Below are 27,001 nucleotides of genomic sequence, written 5' to 3'. Positions count from 1 at the left end.
ACAACATTAACAATGTCTATACTTAAATGGACAAAATGTGTCGTTTTTTTAAGTGACTTCAAACTTTTGAACAGTAATTCGTGTATATATATACATACAAATATATACATATATATATATATGTGTGTGTGTGTGTGTGTGTGTGTGTATGTATGTGTGTGTATATATATATATATATATATATATATATACACACAGTACTGTGCAAAGGTTTTAGGCAGGAGTGAAAAAATGCTGTAAAGTAAGAATGTTTTCAAAAATACAAAAATAGACATGTTAATAGTTTATATTTATCAATTAATAAAATGTAAAGTGAGTGAACAGAGGAAAAATCTACCTCAAATCAATATTTGGTGTGACCACCCTTTGCCTTCAAAACAACAATTCTTGCAACCAATTACTTTCAGAAGTCACATAGTTAGTTAGATTGCACATGATCTCAGTATATATACACACAGGTTCTGAAAGGCCCCAGAGTCAGAGAGGCAACAAAGATAACCCTGAAGGAGCTGCAAAGCTCCACAGCGGAGACTGGAGTTTCTGTCCATAGGACCACTTAAAGCAGTACACTCCACAGAGCTGGGCTTTATGGAAGTGGCCAAGGAAAAAGCCATTGCTTAAAATAAAAAATAAGCAAACACATTTGGTGTTCACCAAAGGCATGTGGGAGACTCTCCAACCATATTGAAGAAGGTACTCTGGTCAGATGAGACTAAATTGGCGATTTTTGGCCAACAAGGAAAACGCTTTGTCTGGTGCCAACTAACACCTCTCATCACCCCGAGAACATCATCATCATCATAATTTTTCATCGGCAGAGACTGGGAAACTGGTCAGATTTGAAGGAATGATGGATGGCGCTAAATACAGGGAAATTCTTGAGGGAAACCTGTTTCAGTCTTCCAGAGATTTGAGACTGGGACGGAGGTTCACCTTCCAGCAGGACAATGACCCTAAGCATACTGCTAAAACAACACTCGAGTGGATTAAAGGGGAAACATTTAAATGTCTTGGAATGGTTTTATTTCTTGTTTGTTTCAAGAAAAAATATTTTGCATCTTCAAAGTGGTAGGCGTGTTGTGTATATCAAATGATACAAACCCCCCAAAATCCATTTTAATTCCAGGTTGCAAGGCAACGAAATAGGAAAAATGCCATGGGGGGTGAAAACTTACCAAGCCACTGTATATGCCAACAGAATCCCTGACTTTGCGCAAATATACCTGCAAGAATTTGATGTTTTGAAGGCAAAGGGTGGTCACACCAAGTATGGATTTGATTTAGATTTTTCTTCTGTTCACTCACTTTAGATTTAGTTAATTGATAAATACAATCTATTAATATTTTTGAAAGCATTCTTACTTTACAGCATTTTTTCACAACCGCCTAAAACTTTTGCACAGTACTGTATGTATGTATGTATGTATGTACACACACACACAGAGACATACACACAGGTAACTGCCAAAATAAAGGAAACACCAATTAATAGGGCTTTGGGCTACCATGCGCCGCCAGAACAGCTTTAAAGCGCCTTGCCATAGATACTACACATTTCTGGAACTCTATTGGAGGGATGCGACACATTCTTCCATGAGAAATTCCATAATTTGGTGTTTTGTTGATGGTGGAAGAAAACGCTGTCTCAGGCACTGCTCAAGAATCTCCCATAAGTGTTTATTTAGGTTGAGATCTGGTGACAGACACACACGCATGCCCTTTAAACCCCCTATTGAAAGAGGGATCTCAAAGTCACTGAGATCTCTTCTAGCCATGGTAGCCAAAATAATGGGCAACTGGGCTTTTTTATACATAGCCCTAAGCTTGATTGTGTGTTAGTTGCTTAATTAAGGCAGGATCCACCTGTGTGGAAGCACCTGCTTTCAATATTCTTTGTATCCCTCATTTACTTGTGTTTCCTTTATTTTGGCAGTTACCTGTAGGTTTACTTCATAAATGCAGTCGATCAAAAGTGTATTGTAGAAATATTGCAATGTAACATCATATGTTTTGTTTTTAGAAGCAGGGTGGAAAGAAAGCACTTCATGAGTCGCAATGCATGCATAAAAATAAAAGGGCATTCAAAGTTAATCATAGAAGATCTAGCATGCGAACATCCTCAAGTTATGTTGGAGCATGCTAGGTTTTGATAGGTCATCACACCTGAGAAGGTAAATGGTTCTAGAAAAAGGACTTTGTCATTGGGTATCCTAACTCAACACACAGTAATATATATTCGACAGTAGTGTATACAGTTGGTAAGTCAATAATTACATGATTATTATTTTTTCAAATCTTGTAAGTAACTGCAGTGCATTCGGAAAGTATTCAGACCCCTTGACTTTTTCCACATTTTGTTAAGTTACAGCCTTATTTTAAAATTGATTAAATCCTTTTTTCTCATCAATCTGCACACACCCTACTCAGTACTCAGACCCTTTACTCAGTACTTTGTTGAAGCACCTTTGGCAGCGATTACAGCCTTGAGTCTTCATGCGTAGGACGCTACAAGCTTGGCACACCTGTATTTGGGAAGTTTCTCCAATTCTTCTCTGCAGAGCCTTTCAAGCTCTGTCAAGTTAGATGGGGAGTGTCACTGCACGCCTATTTTCAGGTCTCTCCAGAGATGTTCGATCAGGTTGAAGTCCAGGCTCTGGCTGGGCCAGTCAAGGACATTCAGAGACTTGTCCTGAATCCACTCCTGCATTGTCTAGAGTGTATTCTTAGGGTCGTTATCCTGTTGGAAGGTGAACCTTCGGCCCAGTCTGAGGTCCTGAGCACTCTGGAGCAGGTTTTCATCGAGGATCTCTCTGTACTTTGCTCCGTTCATCTTTCCCTCGAGCCTGACTAGTCTCCCAGTCCCTGCTTCTGAAAAACCTCCACACAGAATGATGCTGTCATCACCATGCTTCACCATAGGGATGGTGCCAAGTTTCCTCCAGACGTGACGCTTGGCATTCAGGCCAAAGAGTTCAATCTTGGTTTCATCAGACCAGAGAATCTTGTTTCTCCATGGTCTGAGAGTCCTTTAGGTGCCAATTGGCAAACTAAAAGCGGGCTGTCAGTGCCTTTTACCATAAAGGCCTGATTGGTGGAGTGCTGCAGAGACGGTTGTCCATCTGGAAGATTCTCTCATCTCCACAGAAGAACTCTTGAGCTCTGTCAGAGTGACCATCAGGTTCTTGGTACCCTTCCCCAGATCTGTGCCTGGTCACAAACCTGTCTCTGAGTTCTACGGACAATTCCTTCAAAATAATGGCTTGGTTTTTGCTCTGACATACACTGTCAACTGTGGGACCTTATATAGACAGGTGTGTGCCTTTTCAAATCATGTCTAATCAATTGCATTTACCACAGGTAGACTCCAATCAAGTTGTAGAAACATCTCAAGAATGATCAATGGAAACAGGATGCATCTGAGCTCAATTTCGAGTCTCAGAGCAAAGGGTCTGAATACTTGTGTTTAAAAAATTTTTTAAATACATTTTCAACAATTTCTAAAAACCTGTCTTCACTTTGTCATTATTGGGGTATTGTGTGTAGATTAGTGAAGAAAAACAAATGTAATACATTTTAGAATAAAGCAGTAACATAACAAAATTTGGAAAAAGTCAAGTGGTCTGAATACTCGCCGAATGCACTGTACATTATTTTTGTTCAAAATGCAAAAATCAGGCCTACTAGACCATAAGAAATCATTGATTTTGAAGAAATCACAAGGTTCAGAAAATCCTGGTTTCGGCGGTGTACTACAGTGTATATGCTGCTGACAGTTAGGGCAACTAGAAGGCATGGGGACAGAAACATGTAATGTAAATTATTAACGTTGGAATGAAACACCAAGGAGTAGCTAATCATGATGGGGGCCCGATGGGGCCTAGCGGGCAGAACTGACTGAAATTACATCATTACAACCGGATTTCAAACACATTTGCTCGCTGGGTGGGTTGAGGGTAGTGGGTCGAGTGAAGGGTTGTGTGTGTGTGTGAAGGAGTATCAGCTATTTGGGGTGGTCGGGTAACTGACTAAATCAACTAGTAAATGGAAGGATGCCATAACGTGTTGGCCCAGTTGCCTTTGACATTGTACAGTCTGCCTGTGTGTTTCTGGTCTTCAAAGCTAGCCTCCAATACAGATTGTCAGTGGTGTGCACATACAGTATGTGCTGTGTCTCAGCAGTTGCCTCTGCTCCTTGATATTCTAAAAATCCTGGCCGCAGTGATTCCACACAAAGTCTGATGTTTTCCTCGTCGTGCATTTGCACTGTTCCAACCCTTTCCCCATGTGGAAAATTAGTCATTACATTTTCAGATCATTTGAATGTAATAGATTTTATACAAAATAAACAAATTAATCTGTTTTTCAAGTACATTGGGCTACATAATCTGGTTTACAATTACATTTTGTATTAAATTTAGCCAACAAGGGAACCACTTTCAATAGGCTTGATTGGGATTATAGGACATAACAAGTACGTCTAAGGTGATATTCAAAGTGAATTTTCAGCAGACTACAGTAGTAAAAACATGAATCTGACAGTACAGCCCCCCTCCACAAACCAGCCTCAACCAGATTTGCAGATCTGGTTTTAGATTCAAATTAAACTGACCTTGCCATAGTGCCAAACCAAGGTTACAAAATCTGAATGCTTTGCTGGCATGAATGGCAGTTTGTGTTTTTGTCTAAATTGAATTATTTAACCCATTTGACTTTATTTCTTTGTAAATATTATACGGGCCAAACTTTCCTAAATACCCATAAACTTAAATGGGGAATGAAAAGTGCTTACAGTCGAAAAAGCAACTACTGCTGAACTATTTTTTTGTATTTTTGTGATAGATTTCCCCCAATCGCCTTGGCTTATACAAACCATGACATCAAAGCGGTACAATTTGGAAGATGAATCGACAATGGTGTCTCTGCCAGACCATAATAGCATTTTCCTTTGGTCGATTGAGTCGGAACGGGGCATTGTACAGTTAAAAATGGAACCATATTGCATGAAATCCTTGAATCAAACATTTCTTCCGTCATACAGTAGGCCCCAACAGGTAAACACGCCAGCGCAATGCTACAGTACAGAAGTTGTATGCGTTATTTTCTCTCTTGCATAGACATGTCATTTGCTCTCTTGGTAGACATGATAGTGGCATTAGTTCCGCAGAGTGCAAACTAACCGTGGCGCTGCTATACTACTGAGCCAACTAGTAACTACACTACCGGTCAAAAGTTTTAGAACACCTACTCATTCAAGGGTTTTTCTTTTTTTTTAAACTATTTTCTACATTGTTGAATAATAGTGATGAAGCTGGCCTCCACAATCCTCCGACCTCAACCCAATTGAGATGGTTTGGGATGAGTCGGAATCGCAGAATGAAGGAAAAGCAGCCAACAAGTGCTCAGCATATGTGGGAACTCCTTCAAGACTGCTGGAAAAGCATTCCAGGTGAAGCTGGTTGAGAGAATGCCAAGGGTGTGCAAAGCTGTCATCAAGGCAAAGGGTGGCTATTTGAAGAATCGCAAATATTAAATACATTTTGATTTGTTTAACACTTTTTTGGTTACTACATAATTCCACGTGTGTTATTTCATAGTTTTGATGTCTTCACAATGTAGAAAATTGTACAAATGAAAACCCTTGAATGAGTAGGTGTTCTAAAACTTTGACTGGTAGTGTACGCACATAGGGATAATGTTTGTTTGATCTTGTAGAAAATAATTCTCTCACACGAGGGTATATATTTTTGGGCTTATTTTGGTAACACTTTTTATAATAGGGCCGCTAAACACTAAGTAGAATGGAACACATTCATTAGTAAAGCAACGCACCATTACTAGCTCTGCATTTACCTCATACACAAAACAATGCTTATGTGCAAACAACTAAATGTTTATCTCACTGTGTAACTAAACTCAGCAAAAAAAGAAACGTCCCTTTTTCAGGACCCTGTCTTTCAAAGATAATTTGTAAAAATCCAAATAACTTCACAGATCTTCAATGAAAAGGGTTAAACACTGTTTCCCATGCTTGTTCAATGAACTATAAACAATTAATGAACATGCACCTGTGGAACGGTCGTTGAGACACCAACAACTTACGGACGGTAGGCAATTAAGGTCACAGTTATGAAAACTTAGGACACTAAAGAGGCCTTTCTACGGACTGTGAAAAACACCAAAAGAAAGATGCCCAGGCTGCCTGCTCATCTGCGTGAACATGCATTAGGCATGCTGCAAGGAGGCATGAGGACTGCAGATGTGGCCAGGGCAATAAATAGCAATTTCTGTACTGTGAGACGCCTAAGACAGGGCTACAGGGAGACAGGACGGACAGCTGATCATCCTTGCAGTGGCAGACCACGTGTAACAACACCTGCACAGGATCGGTACATCTGAACATCACACTTGCGGGACAGGTACAGGATGGCAACAACAACTGCCCGAGTTACACCAGGAATGCATAATCCCTCCATCAGTGCTCAGACTGTCCGCAATAGGCTGAGAGAGGCTGGACTGAGTGCTTGTAGGCCTGTTGTTTGGCAGGTCCTCACCAGACATCACCAGCAACAACATCGCCTATGGGCACAAACCCACCATCGCTGGACGAGACAGGACTGGCAAAAAGTGCTCTTCACTGACGAGTCACGTTTTTTTCTCACCAGGGATGATGGTCGGATTTGTGTTTATCGTCAAAGGAATGCGCATTACACCGAGGCCTGTACTCTGGAGCGGGGGTCGATTTGGAGGTGGAGGGTCCGTCATGGTCTGGGGCAGTGTGTCACAGCATCGTCGGACTGAGCTTGTTGTCATTGCAGGCAATCTCAACGCTGTGCGTTACAGGGAAGACATCCCCCTCCCTCATACTGCTCGTTCTGTGCATGATTTCCTGTAAGACAGGAATGTCAGTGAAGAGCCCGGATCTCAATCCCATTGAGCACGTCTGGGACCTGTTGGATCGGAGGGTGAGGGCTAGGACCTTTCCCCCCAGAAATGTCTGGGATCTTGCAGGTGCCTTGGTGGACGAGTGGGGTAACATCTCACAACAAGAACTGGAAAATCTGGCGCAGTTCATGAGGAGGAGATGCACTGCAGTGATTTTGACCCCCCCTTTTGTTCAGGGACACATTATTCAATTTCTGTTAGTCATATGTCTGTGGAACTTGTTCAGTTTAGTTGTTGAATCTTATGTTCATACAAATATTTACACGTTAAGATTGTTGAAAATAAACGCAGTTGACAATGAGAAGACGTTTCTTTTTTTTGCTGTGTTTCGATAAACCTGACATTAACATGAGATGTTGTCATGTTTAGTAACCTTTTGAGGTGTTACAAGATGTTACACAAAGATGCTGTCTTCTAGAAAATTGTGGAATGCCTCCAATCCATTCACTACAAAGCTTAATCTTTTGATTTAGCAATGTGACATGAGAGAATAGATTGAATGTCATCCCAGCCATAAGCACAAACCTGAACAAATTCAACGGAATGTCTTTTTCTGACACGTGAAGTACTGTACATATGCAGCTCTGAGTGAAAAAAAAAATCTAACCAATGAAAGAGTAAGGGAAAACCTGGCAAATATAATGAGGAGCTGAGCACACCACAAAACATGAAGGATTCGGAGGATGCCAAGTATTAAAGGAAGTAAAAAATTAATCTGAAATTTACTTACAAAAAATGTGTGTGAATGTTTATATTGTTTTAGCATGCGTGTCGAGTAAAGGCTTATCAGTTTGTTTTCAAAGTGCAAGAAAAGTTAAAGAATTCAAAACTTTTGTTTGTGCCACTGAATTATTTTGGGGAAATGCTTTAGTCTCCATGCAGTGCTTTCCCTCCCTTAATTAAAAGAGGATAAAACCACCTCTTAAAAGGATCTATTGATTTTCTGATGAAAACGGATTGAGTCCTACAGTTTATGGTGTAGTCTTGATTTTACTCACTAAATCCTTTCTGTAGGTCGATGGGTGTGACAATCCGAACACTCTGAAAGTACTGTAGTTGAGGAAACCTTTTTGTCAAACCTCAACACTGCTCAGCAACAGTATTCTCAGCATTTCACTTTCTCTCTCTAGCTCAGTGCCACGGTGTTCAGTGTTCTTTAAGGCATTAGGGGAGAGTGGGGTATGTTGAGCCATTTTTTTACATTCAGCATCACTTTGTCAAAATATCTATATATTTCAGGATGTTGTGTATCCCTAGAAAAATCTGAATTCATGTAAACATACAGTATGTTTTGAAAACAGAATGTCAAAAGAAAAATGGTCTCTTGGCATAACTTACCCCAGGTATGGGGTAAATTTAGCAAGGGGACAGGGTGAGTGGAAACACCTTGGGGTAAGATTGTCAGAGACTGGGATGTTGTTTCGATGTACCAATTCGTAAGCAAGTTCTCTGCATTTGAGGCTACTAAGCCCATAAAATGGGTCTGTTTAGCAAGCTCAGACTCCATGTCATCAGACAAGACCTTTATGTGCCTCTGCTACTCTATCATAGCACACAGGTAAATCTTTGTTTTCTTTTTTGTCTTACGTGTCTTTCTTTTTTCATCCCTTGCTGCTGCTCAAATAGACCACGTCCCTTCTCTCACTTCCTTGGCTGCTCTTTCAAGAACCTCGAGGGGCCAGATCCCTGCTTTAAAAAAAAAACGCTTGTATACACAGGGCATGATGATGTCTGCTCTGTCACAATAGAAATCGAGAACATATGCATGACAAATTGCAAAAATATTATGCATACAACTGACAAAATACTATGCATCATTTGTATGGGATGTATTGATTAGCCATTGGCTCAACTTTACCCCAAAGCAACCATTTTGACTATATTAGGCCACACAGCTACGTTGATGCACTTTCATGCTAGGTTAAGGACCTCATATTGTAGCTTATAGAGACCCAAACTGATGTATAAACCAGTCTTAAAACTATCTACTTTGTTTTACATACAAGCATCATGAAACCTATAATAATACATTAATTTGACTGTGAAAATCGTTTTCTTGGACCTAACTTCCTTACCACTTGTTCCATGTGTTTTCTTTCTTCACAGACTTCATGAGATGATAACCCTGTCCTAAATATTTGGTCACATGATTCATTTTGTGTATGGTTTCCTAGAAACAAGGGGTGGCTCAACCAACCCATTGGCATGACTTACCCCACTCTACCCTACTTGGACAATCTTTGCCCGTCCTTGTGATCTTCTGGAAAAATCACAAATTGCAGTGCAAATCCATCGCAAAATAGTCTCTTCTTCGAGCACATGCAGTACTCAAGACTGCAGAGGTACTTAGGCAAATTCTTGTAGTGCGTGCAAAAAAAGACCACACACTAGTCATCAACTGGACAAAACCGCTCTTTCCATCTGTACACTTTGGATTCTTGGCTGTTGGTAGGAGAGTAGAGCCTTGTCTCCATGGCTCATCTCCACTCACATGTCCAGGTTGAAGGCTTTCATGAGTAGGTCTAGGTCTCCGATGTTGGCCGCCTGGAAGAGCTCCGGCTGGTCCATCATGGACAGGGCTATCCGCAGGGCGGCCCAGATGTTCCCCGACATGACCTGGTGCGAGAGCTGCCGACTCCGGCTCTTCCTCTGCAGACTCAGAGCCGTTAGGAAGTTACTGGCCGCCTCCCTAAAAGATGAGGAAGACTTGACCATTAGAGAACCTTGTGTTTGTTTGCTATCATTACATTAGAGCGAGTGTTACTAGGTTCAGGGCTGATGTTTGACATATTAAAAGGGACTTTGCTGATACTTGTAACATTACAGTGGTTGAACTTCAAGAGTAAGAGGGCATTATTAGGCTCAATGTAATTCAGTGTCTCTGCCTCACTCCCCTCCAATGACTCTACCAGAGCAGAAACTCAAAGCCTTCTGCTGCGGTGCCAGGTGCTGTGTCCGAGAGCACCAGCTGGCTCTCAGTTAGACGACCCCCCCCCCCCCCCCCACCACCACCACCACCCCTTGCCCCCTTGCTCACCCACCTGTGTGCTCCCAGGTTGATGCAGCTGATGCCCAGATTGTAGCGGGACCTAATGAAGCCCGGCTGGAGCTCCAGGGCTCTGGTGTAGGCTTCCACTGCCTCCTCGCTGCGGTCCCCGTTAGCCAGCGTGGCACCCAGGCGGTTCCACAGCAGGTAGTCCTAGAGGAGACAGACAGGGGTAAGGAGTCAACACCGGAGAGGAGAATGGTGACACATAGTAAGTATAGTGGTTGGTTTTGACGTTTGGTTTCAGACAGTGTCAGACATGGTCAGACATGGCAACTGTCGACTGAGGGTATGTGGTTTGTTGGCAGATTTGGGGCCAACGAACCACAGATTTTTTTTGCACTGTGATTCACTCCATCAGGCACTGCATCACTAAAATGGTTTAGTATTGGAACATATTTGTTGCTAATGATTGTTGTGTAATGTAATGCGAAGTCCAATCAGAAACTAACAGTGCCTGCTTTGGTAGAGAAGTATTGCAAGTTAAATTAAGTAGAATTGTGTCTGTGATATAACGTCAATTTCGACACTACAATAAAGGATTTTTGAGAGCAGTACATAATGCGCCTGTTCTTCCACTGTATCTTTGGTGTGTAAATGACTGTAATTTAGGTACTGTGGTGTGATTGGGCTTGTATGCTCTGTGGTACATTATTTCTACCTCACATGGCAAAACACCCTGTGAAAACCGAGCAACGCTGAAGTTCCATGGATCCTTTGAGGACGGTTCAGTTGCATCATTAAGTCAGTCCTCTCGTTGAATACGCGTCTCCCACCTGGGGCTATATCTGCGTATACAGGGACACGGCCTGATACGGTGCGCTTTGGCTTTTGTGCTGATGTGCTCACCACTGCAGGACAGGGTTGACATAAGAAAAGCCTCATTGGACCCCACTTCGAGCCAATGATGCGTTTTTTTAACATCAACATTCTTACAGTCTAATAAATACATTTCAGGTATGGTATTGCAAAAAAAAATCATTTGATTGTGTCTATGAAGGTCTTAGAATATAACATATTTTATTTCAAAGAACACTATCGTATTCACCCATCTACACACAACACCCCATAATGACAAAGTCAAAATGTGTCTTTAGACAATTTTGTACATTTAATGAAAATTAAATACAGACCCCTGAGTCAATACTTTGTATAAGCAGCTTTGACAGCGATTACAGCTGTGAGTCTTTCTGGGTAAGTCTCTTAAGAGCTTTCCAAACCTGGATTGTGCAATATTTGCCCATTATTATTTTAAAAATGATTCAAGCTCTGTCAAATTGTTTGTTGATCATTGCTAGATAACCATTTTCAGGTCTTGCCATAGATTTTCAAGTAGATTTATGTCAAAACTGTAACATTCAGGACGATTCACTGTCTTCTTGGTAAGAAACTCCAGTATAGATTTGGCCTTGTTTTTTAGGTTATTGTCCTGCTGAAAGGTGAATTACTCTCCCAGTATCTGCAGACTTAACCAGGTTTTCCTCCAGGATTTTGCCTGTGTTTAGCTCCATTTGGTAAATTTTTTATCCTGAAAAACTCCCCAGTCCTTAATGATTATAAGCATACCCATAACATGATTCAGCCACAACTATGCTTGAAAATATGGACAGTGGTACTGTGTTGTATTTAATTTTCCCCAAACATAACTTTGTCCTGAATACAGTGTTAATTGCTTCACCACATTTGTTGCATTACTTTAGTGCCTTGTTGCAAACAGGATGCATGTTTTTTAATATTTTTATTCTCTATAGGCTTCCTTATTTTCACTCTGTCAATTAGGTAAGTATTATGGAGTAACTACAATGTAGTTGATCCATCCTCAGTTTTCTCCTATCACATCCATTAAACTCATAACTGTTTTAAAATCACCATTGGCTTCATTAGGAAATCCCTTAGCGGTTTTCATCCTCTTCGGCAGCTGAGTTAGGTAGGACATCTGTATCTTTGTAGTGATTGGGTGTATTGATACACCATCCAAATGTAATTAATAACTTCACCATGCTCAAAGGGATATTCAATGTTTGCATTTTTTTTACCCATCTAACAATAGGTTCCCTTCTTTTAGAGGCATTGGAAAACCTCCCTGGTCTTTGTGGTTGAATCTATGTTTGAAATTCGTTGCTCGACTGAGGGGCTTTAACAGATAATTGTACAGTGTGTGTGGGATACAGAGATTAGGTAGACGTAAAAAAAATAAATCATGTTAATTAAACACTTGTTGCACACAGAGTGAGTCCGTGCAACTTACTATGTGACTTGTTAAGTACATTTTTACTCCTGAACGTATTTAGGCTTGCCATAACAAAGGGGTTAAATGCTATCGAATCAAGACATCTCAGCTTCTCGTTTTTTGCCAATTTGTAAAAACGTCTAAAAATATATTTCCACTTTGACATTATGAGGTATTGTGTGTAGACCAGTGACACAAAAATCACTATTTAATCAATTTTAATTTCAGGCTGTAACACAACAACAATGTGGAAAAAAGCACAGTAACAAAATGGCAGAGTAATTAATAAAGTGCATTTGTTTTGAGTCAACGCTCTCTGCTCTCCTAGTGTTAAAGGATAGGAGCTTGAGCGGCAAACAGAGGCTGTAGTGCAGGGAGGGTGAATCAGGAGTTCATGAGAGTGGATTTCTCTCAAGTTTGGGATGAAGTGCTTCAGTGATTTGTGTGACAGGTTGGTGTGCCTCAGTGATTCTGTTTGCATGAACTCTCCCTTTCTCTCGCTATCTTGGGTCGTGTTTTGGGGGATTCGTGACCTTGATCAGTCATCTGTGTGTGTGTGTGTGTGTGCATGCATGCGCATAGTAGGCGTATCAGTGTGTGTGTGTGGGTGCGTTCATACGCACGTTTGTGTGTAAAGTCTTTACACTGCCCCCCTACCTCAGGCCGCACTGACAGGGCAGCATTGAAGGCCTCCACAGCTTTGTTGAACTCAGCGCTGATGTTGAACAGCACGCCCAGGCCCGTCTGCAGGTCCGGGTCGGTATCCCTGTTGTGCTGGGCGGCCTCCAGGAACAACTCCTTGACCTCCAGCAATAGGGAGCTGTGGGCAGACAAACTTGGCTTAGAGCCAATATGGAGTGGAGACACACTGGCAACCAGCAGAGTAATGCTCTTGAGAGAGTCCTGCCACAGCGCTGTTCGTCCCCCCGCGCCCACTTTATTCATTTTCCACACCGATTGTGTGCAGGGGAAGGGAGAAGATAGAGAGAGAGATTAAGAGGGGGCTGCACCTGCATCTCACTGTTGAATAGAGGATTTGATAGTCATGTTTTTCCTATACATTGGAGAATTCATTATATAGGCTCCTAACTGATAATTCTTTTCATGTGACACCTTAAAGTATGCCTTTAAAAGGAAAGAGCACCCTGAATTGTGGTCGTTTTAACATTGAATACAAGTGAGAGCATGCTTGCTCGATCGGCAAGAAAATTACACCCACACCAGCTGTGGTTGAAAAGCCTTGAAATAACGTTTCCTTTCATTTACGACAGGAGGTAATAGTCATTGCACTGAAACAACCTCAGTTTCTAAAACGAAACTGTTAAAAATAACATAACTGAGCAGGAGAATAAAGCACACCGTAGCATAAAATATGCTTGAATGAGCCATTCCATAATATTGTCACAGTGCTCAGGCTAAGAGATTGTAAAGGAGAGAGAGAGAGAGAGTGCCAGCAATGTGCTTTAAAGTAATAGATGTCAGATTTAGTGCTCTTGAATGAAGGTGCCCTGGAGCATACTTCTCCAATGTTAACTGTGTAATCCTGAATGGCCTGCATCTCTCTTCTTTCTGGCGAAAATATGGATATTGTAGTCTTATATGATTCTCCTACAACATGAGCATGCACTTACACCTATGGGATCTTTGCTAGTGCTATCCGGTCCTTATATGCTACCTCTCATTCCTGCCCACAGTAGAGACACGAGACATCCTACGTTGGGAGCCTTGGGAGCCCGCCAGGTGTCTCTTGCCCTTCAGCAGGTGCTTGTACTTGGAGTTGTGGCGGAGCCAGCACAGCAGCGCCTCGCAGGCATCCTGCCTCATGCCCGTGTTGGTCAGGCTCACCGCCAGGGCCATGAGGGCCTGGAGGTTGTTGGGGTGGAGCTCCAGACACCTGGAGATACAGAGAGAGGGGGCGAAGAGCGGGTGAATGGGGGTAGTGAGCACTTCAAAGCGGCTGACGGACACTAATTTGGACAGGCCACAGCTAAGGAACATCAGGAGGCTGGGGTCAGGTGGCAAGGACCAGTCCCCTCTTGGGGTGACATGCAAGTATCCCAGGCTAACATATTGCCTTAAAAAGCATTTGGTTCGTAGGAGTTACATTGGGGCTTGCAATTGTCATTGTTACTCTCAACTTAGAAAAAGTTTTGTCTTGCTCGCAGTTTTGCTGTTGCATCAGAACTAGAATTATGAATTATTATGAGATATTAAAAGAGCTATGTTGGAGGAACAACAAGGATTAGCAAGCACTCGGGGAAGAGCCAAACCCAGATTTGGCTTTCATCAAATGTTCCACTGAGATTTGTGACAGTCGGTGCTACAACTTCCTTGTTCTCTCAGGAAAACCAAATAATTAATGGCAGACTTGCTACTGTGCCATGGGTCTCTGACTGTTATATAAAGTTAGTTTACAATTGGTATACAGGGCAGAAGCTCCGTTCATCTTTTAAGAATAACATGTTATCTGCGACAACTTTCCTTTTTTCCCCTCAGAGTTCTCTAATCCAGGCTTCTCGGGAATACACATCAACAATGGGGCTACACTAAAAGTCAGCAAAAACACAATGTAAAAGCAGTGTGGTATTAATAACAGAACAGTGCTGGATTTCAGGAGATGAGTCATTCTGAGGAGATTATATAAAAGCGTTACAGTTTTAAACCATTGGTTTTAACACCAATGATTAATTAACCCAAATGCACTTGATTTAATTTAGTTCCTTAATACAAGATGGTTGCATTCATCTGCAGTGAATGAAATCCAAGCACCGGCCTAGGATCTTATGAAATGCACATTTAATTGGATCAGCAATTTGTGAATGTGCATTGAGCATAAAAGTACTGTCTGTGTTGCTGTTCTGTGTCTCTTTTGATTTCTTTGTCAGTGTTTACATTCTCACAGATGGATCAAGCTGTTGTTTGATCTGTTGCTTATCCTATCTACCGACCGAGCGTGCCTTCTGACAAGGTAATATAAAATGGGCCATCTTTACACTTGAGGAGCCCGACACCTTTGGCTCTCTGATAGAATCCACTAGAACATATTTGAGAAAAACCCCACTAAAATGTATTTTTTTCATGCCTGTAGACCGAGCCAGTTGATAAAATGTAGTAGTAGCTTAGCCTAGGAACAGGCCTTTGAATACCTTCGATACAATATCTAACTTTAATTAACATAAAAATGGTTTTCATCTAAGATGTGTGGCATCCCGGGAGGTTTACCCCGGGGGTGGGGGTGGTAATAGAGGGGAGTTTCGTGCTGCAACGTTGGCTCCCTCTGCTGGGAGTACACAAGCTAGACCCGAGATGGCTCCAAATGGAGGTAATTAGGGGAAAGTGCTAACCAGCCACGGAGGCCACATAAAAGGAGCACTGTGGCACACCGCGGCAGAAAACCGGGAGAGACTGCCACAGAGCCAAAGCTGAGAAGAAGGACCAAGCAAAACCCATGTGATTTTCTTTGTTTTGTTTATTTTATGGCCTAGTAAAGTCGTGTTTGCTGACTAAAACCTCCCGGTCTCTGTGTTAATCTCTGCACGCTCAACCCAACACCCCACGGTTTACCACAGATGGCTACACATTTCTAAAGCAGTTGAGGAATATTCGAAACTACAGAGCATGCAGTGTATTGCCGTGTTTGTGGTGAAGCCTATGGGTCCACGTTGCGCAGTAACACCTCCTTACCTTTGGAGGGAGACAATAGCAGCCTGCTCGTTCTCATTCTCGGCCTGGGTGGTCCCCAACACTTGCCAAGCCTGGGGAGACAATAGGGAGCATTGAACAACAGGGTCATCACCTGGGCTTAACACCCTCTCTAAGGAGAGACGGTGTGGTTCAGATGCAGAGGTCAGCACACTCTGAGGATGACTCATAGGATGACTCACAGGATGACTCACTCGCAGTCAATGCTCTAAGTACCTCTCACACAGGCGATTCTGCCGTTGGTAAAGAACAGAACAGTCAGGAAGCATCTTGTATCTCAAACTGTCTCTGCAATACAAACTTTTGTCTGAAGTTTGTCTAAGGTGAAGTTAGGACACATCAAAATACAATTGCCGAAATTAATATCGCAAGGTGAATAGCTTTGAGGTTTGTCTTCTGACAGAAACAGTAGTTTTCTGCCAGCCAAGTTCATTTAGGATTGCTGAGCCTCCTCCTCACTCTGGTATTGGGGGTTTCCTATTAAGATGATGCATCATGGTATTGTATTGTTCTAAAGAGCCAATAAGAATGAATTAATGAGATCAAGTTGCGGGGCATATTTCACATACTACTTTTGCAAAGGCTCACTCGAGACACTTGGCAACCAACCAAATTCATTAGGTGTACCTGATAAGTTCTGAAACCCAACTTTGAATCTCCATACCATCCAAGGATTGCATTTGGACGGCTAGCTGAATCTGCAATCCAAACAGACTTGTTTACATGCATCTTTCAGACCTCTTTGAAGAAACATATAATCTATGCAGGTTAATCTGCATTCTGGTTTATTTTGTGAATTGACATTGATACTGAATTTGTGAGTATCAATGTAAGGGTGACATTAGCTACAAACTATCCAGAGGTCTCTGCAGCAGAGCGATAAGCAACCAAGCACGCTAGGAGGACTTTTGTGATCATATTAGTTCCATACACTGTGGAATAATTTTAGGCCATTCCCGAGTTCCGTTTTCTATTAATGTGGGCTCTCTGAGGCGGTAAAGAGATTACTGCTGTTACAATAGAGAGGAAATGAGCAGGAGAGAAAAAGCTGAGAAAATAGCTATTACTCAACCCATTGGGAAAATTGACAATTCTCATTGGGAGATGAAGACAGCGTAGTTTTGCTACAGTAAACCACTCTATTTAACAGAATTCCCAGTCCTCCACTAGCAATCAGCGACGGCCACTTAGCACTCTCTGAGTGTTGACCGTACACATGATTTGTGAAGTTCTGAGTATGGTGTTATCTGAACAGGCTGATTGGCAGTTGGTGCCAGTATATTATGGTCCTGTGTGAAAGTCATGCTGGAAATGTGTGTGATTACTGTGCCTGTGTCTCATCACCCCCTTGTGCCTGTTCACCTCTGAGTCCTGGGGATCCTGTAAAATGGCCCCCTCCAGTAACAGGACAGCGTTGGGCAGATCTCCCTCTTTGGACTTTCGAAACCCCTCCTCAAATGCGTTGGGCCAGTCCTTGTAGGGGTTGTCCGTGTGAAAGTAGTAGCCCTGTCACCAATGGGGGGAAAAATAACAGTAACGGGAACGTCAGCGCTCTGACGCTGTATTTAAAAAAAAATGGCAAACCTGAGCAACTTTCCTCTAGAATACAATATTTAAAACTCCCAGGGCACTATTTTAACAAACCTAATGGTAAATCTAAGCACTTGCAGTAGCACTATAGGTCCGGGGGGGTGTCAGAAATATGCACACTTGCCCGAGTCTTTAGGGTGTCTATAGCGAGGTTAACAACAGATTTTTTCAATGCAAATATTCTAAAATCATCAAAAAACAATATGCCATTTCAGAGTTTCCTTTAGGGAAGATTTTCCTTTACTGGACATTTGAGAAATTTTATGGACATCCATATACATTCAGATTCAACCTGGCGCAGCCAATGCCAATGTTGGCCAAATGAGTGACATTTACATGTCCTTAAATACAGCCAAAAACAAATTACAAAAACACTTTGTGTTTCGATGTGTAGCATATGCAAAACTTTATAACCTATTATTTGTATTGTTTTTTTAGGCTACTTTCCGAAAACAATAATTGTCCACCGCATGGTTCAGGTGTCAGAGATTTGGGCACTAAATGTATCAGGGCATTGCATACATGGGCCTATAGGCTTAGGTGTCCACTGTATGATATTAATATTTTAATAAATATATACAGTACCAGTCAAAAGGTTGGACACACCTACTCATTCAAGGGTTTCTCTTTATTTTGACTATTTTCTACATTGTAGAATAATAGCGAAGACATCAAAAATATAAAATAACACATGGAATCATGTAGTAACCAAAAAAGTGTTAAACAAATCGAAATATATTTTATATAATTCAAAGTAGACACCCTTTGACTTGATGACAGCTTTGCACAGTCTTCGCATTCTTTCACCTGGAATGCATTTCCAACAGTCTTGCATCCCCACATATGCTGAGCACTCGTTGGCTTCCTTTCCTTTCCTTCCTCTGCGGTCCAACTCATCCCAAACCATCTCAACTGGGTTGAGGTCGGGTGATTGTGGAGGCCCGGTCATCTGATGCAGCACTCCATCACACTCCTTCTTGGTCAAATAGCACTTACACAGCCTGGAGGTGTGTTGGATCATTGTCCTGTTGAAAAAAACAAATGATAGTCCCACTAAGCGCAAACCAGATGGGATGGCGTATCTCTCTGGAGAGATCTGAAAATAGCTGTGAAGTGACACTCCCCATCCAACTTGACAGAGCTTGAGAGGATCTGTAGAGAAGAATGGGAATGTTCTATCGGGTTCAAGTCCAAGCTCTGGCCTGGCCACTCAAGGACAGGCAGAGACTTGTCCCGAAGCCACTCCTGTGTTGTCTTGGCTCTGTGCTTAGGTTCATTGTCCTGCTGTCAGGCGAGCCTTCGCCCCGGTCTGAGGTCCCGAGCACTCTGGAGCAGGTTTTCATCAAGGATCTCTCTGTACTTTGCTCTGTTCATCTTTCCCTCAAACCTGACTAGTCTTCAATCCCTGCCTCAGAAAAACATCCCCACAGCATGATGCTGCCACCACCATGCTTCACCATAGGGATGTCGTTGAGAGATCTGAAAATAGCTGTGAAATGACGCTCCCCATCTAACTTGACAAAGTTTGAGAGGATCTGCAGAGAAGGATGGGAGAAACTCCCCAAATACAGGTGCCCAAGAAGACATGAGGGGAGGTTAGTGCATTTTTCCCCTCGTTTACATTTGCTCTTCTGTTCGTATTTTCCCTATAAACAATGCCTTTACTTTCTTTTGATATTATCCTAATAAAGTTTAGAAACGTTTGTGAAGGTTTCGTACGGTGTGGCTATTATTACGCTTTAGCTACTGCAGACCTATGATAGTGCACACTGGCGCTCCAACTGACATCGAAAGTTAAACTTGAGGGGACAAAGATTGTTTCAGGTCCACCAGAGTTACTCCTATAATGTAAGAATATCATGCTTATCTTTACACAAAATATTTCGATCGAAAATGTATGAATTACCCGCCTTCTGTACCGTTGCATCTGTATGGCAGAGGCAGTAGTCATATGTCAAAAAAGGAAAGCATGTCGGTGTCGCATATATCTGTCTGGGGTTAGGCCGAATCTTCTCTTCCTTTTATATAGGCTATATATTTATTAATATATTCATATCATGCAGTGGACACCTAAGCCTATATGCCCATGTATGCAATGCCCTGATACATTCAGTGCTCAAATCTCTGACAGCTGAACCATGAGGTGGACAATCATTGTTTTAGGAAATTAGCCTAAAAACCAATAAGAATAATAGGCTACAAGGTGTTTCATATGCTACACATTGAAACACAGGAAAGTGTTGGATGGAAACCTCGCTAACAGACACCCTAAATACTCGGGCAAGTGCGCTAGTCCAGTGTCACTTTGATTACGCCTACGACATCATGGTTCATCAGCAGCCCCAAACATCTAAAGAATAAGCTACCAGCCAAACCAGCTTGTAAGAATTGTACTTGAACTCCCTCCTCATACTCATCTGGAGGTTGAGCATTTTTTCATCTCTATATCTGTAATGTGTCTATCTATGCAATTGTATATGTAAAACATAAGTCCCTGACGTTATTGTGCAAAATATTTGTATATATATGTATTTGTTTAACTGACAAATAAAATCAATCATTCCAAACTGTGCAGTGGCCAATTTATGAATGTAAAGAAAGAAATCTGTTAAAAAACACAAATGTTTAATGACATTCAGAGATTGCCAAGCCTTCGAATACTGGGTAAGCCTACAAGGTAGGGAGGGAAGTATTTTCTGTTTGTCGAGATTGACATAGTCTATTAATTGTGGTGTTGAAAATGCAAACCATGATATTGAAGTGTCCAAAGTCAGTATCCTTTGTATATTGGTTGTGGTGCATCGGCACAGAAACCTGTTGGTGGAAAATTTGTTAGATATATTTTATATAATTTATAAATGTTGAAAATCTGATTCCCCCATAGCTGATCATTGTCTGCGGCCGGCTCTGTTCGTAGTGTAATGAAACAGGCAGGGAGAGTTAGCTCGTCTGTGGTGGTCAGCGAACCTTAGCCCTGCGTGGCATTGAATGTGCCACAAAAGCATGCTGAAGTGGCAAAGATAACAACAGAGAGTAGTAGCAGTGTAAAAGGGGCAAGGGGGGGCAATGCAAATAGTCTGGGTAGCCATTTGATTAGATGTTCAGGAGTCTTGTGGCTTGGGGGTAGAAGCTGTTTAGAAGCCTCTTGGACCTAGACTTGGCACTCCGATACCACTTGCGGTGCGGTAGCAGAGAGAACAGTATATGACTACGGTGGCTAGAGTCTTTGACAACTTTTAGGGCCTTCCTCTGACACCGCCTGGTATAGAGGTCCTGGATAGCAGGAAGCTTGGCCCCATAGATGTACTGGGTCATACGCACTACCCTTTGTAGTGCCTTGCATTCGGAGGCAGAGCAGTTGCCATACCAGGCAGTGATGCAACCGGTCATGATGCTCTCGATGGTGCAGCTGTAGAACCTTTTGAGGATCTGAGGACCCATGCCAAATCTTTTCAGTCTCCTGTGAGGGAATAGGGTTTGTCGTTCCCTCTTCACGACTGTCTAGGTGTGCTTGGACCCTGTTCGTTTGTTGGTGATGTGGACACCAAGGAGAGGATGTTGTCCTAGCACCACACTGACAGGTCTCTGACCTCCCTATAGGCAGTCTCATCATTGTAGATAATCAGGCCTACCACTGTTGAGTCATCGGCAAACTTAATGATGGTGTTGGAGTTGTGCCTGGCCTTGCAGTCATGAGTGAACAGGGAGTACTGGAGGGGACTGAGCACGCACCCCTGAGGGGCTCCAGTGTTGAGGATCAGCGTGGCAGATGTGTTGTTACCTACCCTTACCACCTGGGGGCGGCCCATCAGGAAGTCCAGGATCCAGTTGCAGAGGGAAGTGTTTCGTGCTAGGGTCCTAGCTTATTGATGAGCTTTGATGGCTCTATGGAGTTGAACGCTGAGCTGTAGTCAATGAATAGCAATCTCACATAGGTGTTCCTTTTGTCCAGGTGGGAAAGGGCAGTGTGGAGTGCAATAAAGATTGCATCATCTGTGGATCTGTTAGGGAGGTATGCAAATTGGAGTGGGTCTAGGTTTTCTGGGATAATGGTGTTGATGTGAGGAATGATCAGCCTTTCAAAGCAGTTCATGGCTACAGACGTGAGTGCTACGGGTTGGAATTCATTTAGGCAAGTTACCTTAGTGTTCTTGGGCACAGGGACTATGGTGGTCTGCTTAACATATGTTGGTATTACAGACTTGGACAGGGAGATGATGAAAATGTCAGTGAAGACACTTGCCAATAGGTCAGCGCATGCTCGCAGTTCCAGTCCTGGTAATCTGTCTGGTCCTGCGGCCTTGTGAACCTGTTTAACCTGTTTAAAGGTCTTACTCACATCGGCTGCGGAGAGCGTGATCACACAGTCTTCCGGAACAGCTGGTGCTCTCATGCATGTTTCATTGTTATTTGCCTCGAAGCGAGCATAGTAGTTTGCTTGTGTCACTCAGCTCTCGGCTGTGCTTCCCTTTTTAGTCTGTAATAGTTTGCAAGCCCTGCCACATCCGACGGGAATCAGAGCCGGTGTTGTAAGATTTGATCTTAGTCCTGTATTGACCCTTTACCTGTTTGATGGTTCTTAGCGGGATTTCTTATAAGCTTCCGGGTTAGAGTCCCGCTCCATGAAAGTGGCAGCTCTACCCTTTAGCTCAGTGCGGATGTTGCCTGTAATCCATGGCTTCTGTTTGGGGTATGTACGTACGGTCACTGTGGGCACGACGTCATCAATGCACTTATTGATGAAGCCAATGACTGATGTGTACTCCTCAATGCCATCGGAGGAATTCCGGAACATATTCCAGTCTGTGCCAGCAAAACAGTCCTGTAGCTTAGCATCTGCTTCATCTGACCACTTTTTTATTAATCGAGTCACTGGTGCTTCCTGCTTTAATTTTTGCTTGTAAGCAGGAATCAGGAGGATAGAATTATGGTCAGATTTTCCAAATGGAGGGAGAGCTTTGTATGCGTCTCTGTGTGTGGAGTAAAGGTGGCCCGTAGTTTTTCCCCTCTGGTTGCACATTTAAGATGCTGATAGAAATTTGGTCAGGCGTATTTAAGTTTCCCTGCATTAAAGTCACCGGCTACTAGGAGCACCGCCTCTGGGTGAGCGTTTTCCTGTTTGCTTATGGTGGAATACAGCTCATTCAGTGTGGCCTTAGTGCCAGCATCAGTCTGTGGTGGTATGTAGACAGCTGAGAAAAATACAGATGAAAACACTCTAGGTAGACAGTGTGGTCTACAGCTTATCATGAGATACTCTACCTCAGGTGAGCAAAACCGAGACTTCCTTAGATATCGTACATCCGCTGTTCTGATATCATACACCAGCTGTTTTGATATACATAGTCCGCCGCCCCTTGTCTTACCAGTTGCCCCTGTTTTGTCCTGCCGATACAGCATTTAACCAGCCAGCTGTATGTTGATAATGTTGTCGTTCAGCCACGACTCCATGAAGCATAAGATACTACAGTTTTGAATGTCCCATTGGTAGTTTAATCTTCCACGTAGGTCATAGATTTTATTTTCCAAAGATTGCATGTTTGCTAGCAGAATGGAAGGAAGTGGGGTTTATTCGATCGTCTACAAATTCTTAGAAGGCAGCCCGCCCTCTGGCCCCTTTTTCTCCGCCTTCTCTTCACGCAAATTACGGGGATCTGGGCCTGTTCCCGGGAAAGCAGTATATCACTCACGGGCTTGTCGGACTCGTCAAAGGAAAAAAAGGATTTTGCCAGTCCATGGTGAGTAATCATGGTCCAGAAGTTATTTTCAGTCATAAGAGATGGTAGCAGCAACATTATGAACAAAATAAGTTAAAAAAAAAAGTTACAAACAACGCAAAGAAACAATAAAAAAAAACACAATTGGTTAGAAATACGCCTTGTTCTCCCGCTCCATCTTGACCCTGTGTTTATAGACCCTGTGTTTATAAACACAGGTTCAAAACAGTTGTTATTTGTGGTGGTAAACTATATTTTGAGTTAATTCTATGAGGGTCGAGGGTGTTCAATTTATTTTACAATACAAGTGGAGGGTCATGCATTCTTTTTATGACACCTTGAGTTGGACTAGCCCCCCCAGTAAATTTCGACCTGTCTCTAACATTATGGAAGCACTGGGTTAAATCAGTAAATCTGTATATCATCAAGTTCATAGGCTATATTTCCCTTCATTAAGTAGAACATGTCCACATGCAAAGGAAACACAAAAATTGGCATCTAAACGGGGTGTTTAGACAGAGTACTATGATAACAGAGGTCAAAGATAAAAATAGTAACCTTCTCGTGAGGCGACACACTGGAGGGGGTCTGGGCCTGCTCGTTCTCCGTTAACCAGTTCCGTCGCGCTAGCTCCTCCCACTCTGCCTGCATCTTGTCCCAGAACTCTGTGTCTGACTGTGGAGGGATGGTGTTTTGAGGGTGGGAGAAAGGGAAAGGTGGGCGGATTAGTAAACAGAGGACTGGTAGCTTTGATACTTTGAGAACGCTGCTTTTCCCTGCCACAGAATTGTCACCTCCATCTCACTCTTTCATTGGCGGGTTGTGTAACGTATGGACTTCAGGTGACTAATCACCATTACATGTAAATGCAGTGTTCAAATGTAAAAAAAAATTGCTAGACCTTTGACCTTTCAGTTGTTGACATTTCAGTTGATGGATTGATGTTGAGGAATTTCCACTGTTTGTGCAAAGCTCTAGACACAACAAACAGCCACCTCGATTGGTGTTATAACTACATATCCTTTGATGCCAAACTAGCAGGTGTAGAGGCCACACCTTTTCCTTAGGTCACACCTTCTTGCATTTGTAGTGGTGGAATGCTGACCAATTGTTTGTCATGGTTTTGATTGGGAGGATGGAACTCAATTGCTTGATCATTCCTAGATAAAGGGAAATATGTTTGAAAGAGGGAAGCTTTCTGGTCTGGGTAATTCTCCAGGTGCGGATTGTTACTGTTGTGATTCTTGCTAGCATGTTTTATGGTCCAACCTTTCAAGGGATTGCCGATTTTTCGGTTCTCTAAACTATTTTATGGATCGCAAAGTGCCGTCAAATGAAAATCAAGTGGATGCAGAGAACTTCATCCTGGTGAGATCTGTACTTTAGTGTCTCTCCTATAGTTGGAATTTGGCAAATAGTGCAGTATGTGTCTCATGATCTACTGTCTTTCTAGTTATTTTTTTGGTATCATGGTAAAATGGGAGTTAAAATACTTGGTCAGAAAACACCAATTACATCAAATGCTTGTTACAAATTGAGGCATGTATCGAATCTCTTCATTTGGACAGAAACCGGTCATGAGAAGTGTTGTGCTGCTGTTGCTTTTTTTGTCTGACTTTGTTCAAGCATGCAGGCCATGTCTATTAGCCCTCACCTTCCAGCTAAGGTACAGCTGAGGCCAAAGACCTCCAAGCATGTCACTCGATAACTCCATGGGCCAGTGAGCAAAGAGGAAAAGTGAGCAAGTCATCTGCTTTCAAAGAGCAAACGTTTCCGACACCTCCAGAAACCCGAAAATAGAGTGCATTTTGACATGTCTATGACTTGCCAATCAAATTCCTGCCTAGACGAATTTGACACTTTAGGCTACAGATGTCAGATCTTAACTTAATCACTCTTTTGTCAAGGAGAATTTTCCTGCGGCATCAGGAAATTCAAATGAGCCTTGCTATTCCTTGAAAATGTGCAGTTCTCTTTATCTCCATGCAGGGGCAGTTGAGTCATTGGGATCAGGCCTGCTATCAAAATAATATATTATCTCTCACTTGCTCAAACACTAGGCCTAGGTCCTATTACTGCAACATTTTAAAAGTACAAAAATGTATCATCTGAAAGAGAGCCATACATAACAATCATTGTTTTATATAGCTTAATAACAAGATAGATATTAGTCTCCACTAGGCTACGATATACAAGTGCAAAGTGTATCCTAAGTTTACGCATGAACTGTCAACATTTAGTTTAATTGTGGCCTGGGGTGGTCTAGCAGTTCGGACGCTCCCTTCAGGGGACACACATAGGCCTACTGTGTAGGTACAGGTTTGATTCTGGCCCAAGCCCTTCTGGCACAAATAACTCAATCCCCCAAATGACTTCTTTTAGTTACACATTTCAAATATGAACAGTCCAAGGATATTTTACCCCCGATCTTGACACCAGTAAACCAGGAAGTACTTTCTGTTCAAAAAGGACTAAGTTGTTCCGATGACGATACCAACCAGAGGGCGAACATATCTTGAAAGACTTTGGTTGCAAGCAGGGAGTAAGAGGTGAAGCAAGATGGCTCATTCTCGCCAGAATTTGTCCAGAATAAGCTCAATGCATTTATATGGGCTTAATATGCAGACCTACACTTGTGGAGACATGAGCATTTCGTCATTATATTCAGATCTCTGACTAAGGTAACACCGACATCATCTTTTAGGGAGCGGTAATGATGTGACCATTAATGGTTGCAATTGAGATCAGCTGTGGGTGAATTTAGCGCATATTGATGGTTTAACGAGATATCAGCTGGCGATACTCGATGTTCACAATAGGGCCCTTGTTATTTGATTATATTCCAAAAGTCTACATTTTGTAGGCTATTCATTAACCATTGTCACATCATGAAAGGTGTGAAAACCGATAATAGGATGTTTGTAGGCCTACTGTAGAATGATAAACTTTCCTCCAGTGTACATTCACCCTGTCACGAATCCCGCTTCCTGAGTCTGTGTTTGCCTGTGTTTCTGTCCTGGAGTGTGTTTCCGGTGTCCTGGAACGCACCCTGTCTGGTTGCCGGGCGAATTAGCTTGTTGGGAGATCGATGTTCACCCGCACCTGTATCCCATCAGTAATCTGCACACCTGTCCTGATCATCACCTCTCCCCTTCAAAAGCTCTGACCTGACATCCATTCCCTGCCGGATCGTTAGCCATGAACAGTATGTTGTGCCATAGTATCAGCCTCAAGTTGAATAGAATTTGTTTTGTTGTTTTTTTACGTATTGCTTGCCTTAAACTTACCTCTGTTTGTTCTTCAGTTACTCACCCGGATCATTTACCCCATTCCCGCCTGGTCGTCGGAGGATTCCGCTACCCCATTGGATCTACCTATTTACTCTCATCAACTCACCACCGCTGCCCGCTACGCCACCTGGATATATCTACCCATTCACATTCACTTGTAAATAAATACTCACCTTCTTCCTACTCTCCTTGTCCTGGTCTGCTTCTGGGTTCGATTTTGAAAGAACGTGACAGAATGATCCGGCCAAGGATGAACCCAGCGGACCTGGACTCCGTTTGCCATGCCATTACCCAGCAGGGGAAGACATTGGGACAACACAAGACGGCGCTACAGGAGATGGCGGGTTCAATCCAGAACTTATCTGCTAGCTTGACACAAATCCAGGATCAGCTCAGTTTGCCGGCGATTCATTCACCACCTGTTTCACCCATCTCACCTGCCGTGTCTGGTGCGGTTTCCTTCCGTGAACCCAAGGTACCGACG

The 27,001-nt window shown here is 42.6% G+C and overlaps 1 protein-coding gene across 1 annotated transcript in view; it reads right to left on the bottom strand.

Annotated features, from left to right (window-relative positions):
* Positions 1-9,429: 9,429 nt before the first annotated feature.
* The window catches only part of LOC139410071 (PEX5-related protein-like), a 183,263-nt gene continuing 165,691 nt past the window's right edge, over positions 9,430-27,001 (bottom strand). Inside the window, exons 9-15 of the mRNA XM_071155507.1 lie at positions 23,786-23,902; positions 17,283-17,426; positions 15,903-15,973; positions 13,894-14,112; positions 12,876-13,038; positions 9,984-10,141; positions 9,430-9,631 (exon numbers count right to left, since the gene is read on the bottom strand). Coding sequence (XP_071011608.1) covers positions 9,430-9,631; positions 9,984-10,141; positions 12,876-13,038; positions 13,894-14,112; positions 15,903-15,973; positions 17,283-17,426; positions 23,786-23,902 — 1,074 coding nt within the window. The remainder of the gene's footprint in view (positions 9,632-9,983; positions 10,142-12,875; positions 13,039-13,893; positions 14,113-15,902; positions 15,974-17,282; positions 17,427-23,785; positions 23,903-27,001) is intronic.

The sequence above is a fragment of the Oncorhynchus clarkii genome, chromosome 5, assembly GCF_045791955.1.
Source record: "Oncorhynchus clarkii lewisi isolate Uvic-CL-2024 chromosome 5, UVic_Ocla_1.0, whole genome shotgun sequence".
In the NCBI taxonomy this organism is placed as follows: domain Eukaryota; kingdom Metazoa; phylum Chordata; class Actinopteri; order Salmoniformes; family Salmonidae; genus Oncorhynchus; species Oncorhynchus clarkii.
The sequence above is the reverse complement of the archived record's forward strand: the minus strand, read 5'-3'. Positions and strand labels throughout refer to the sequence as shown.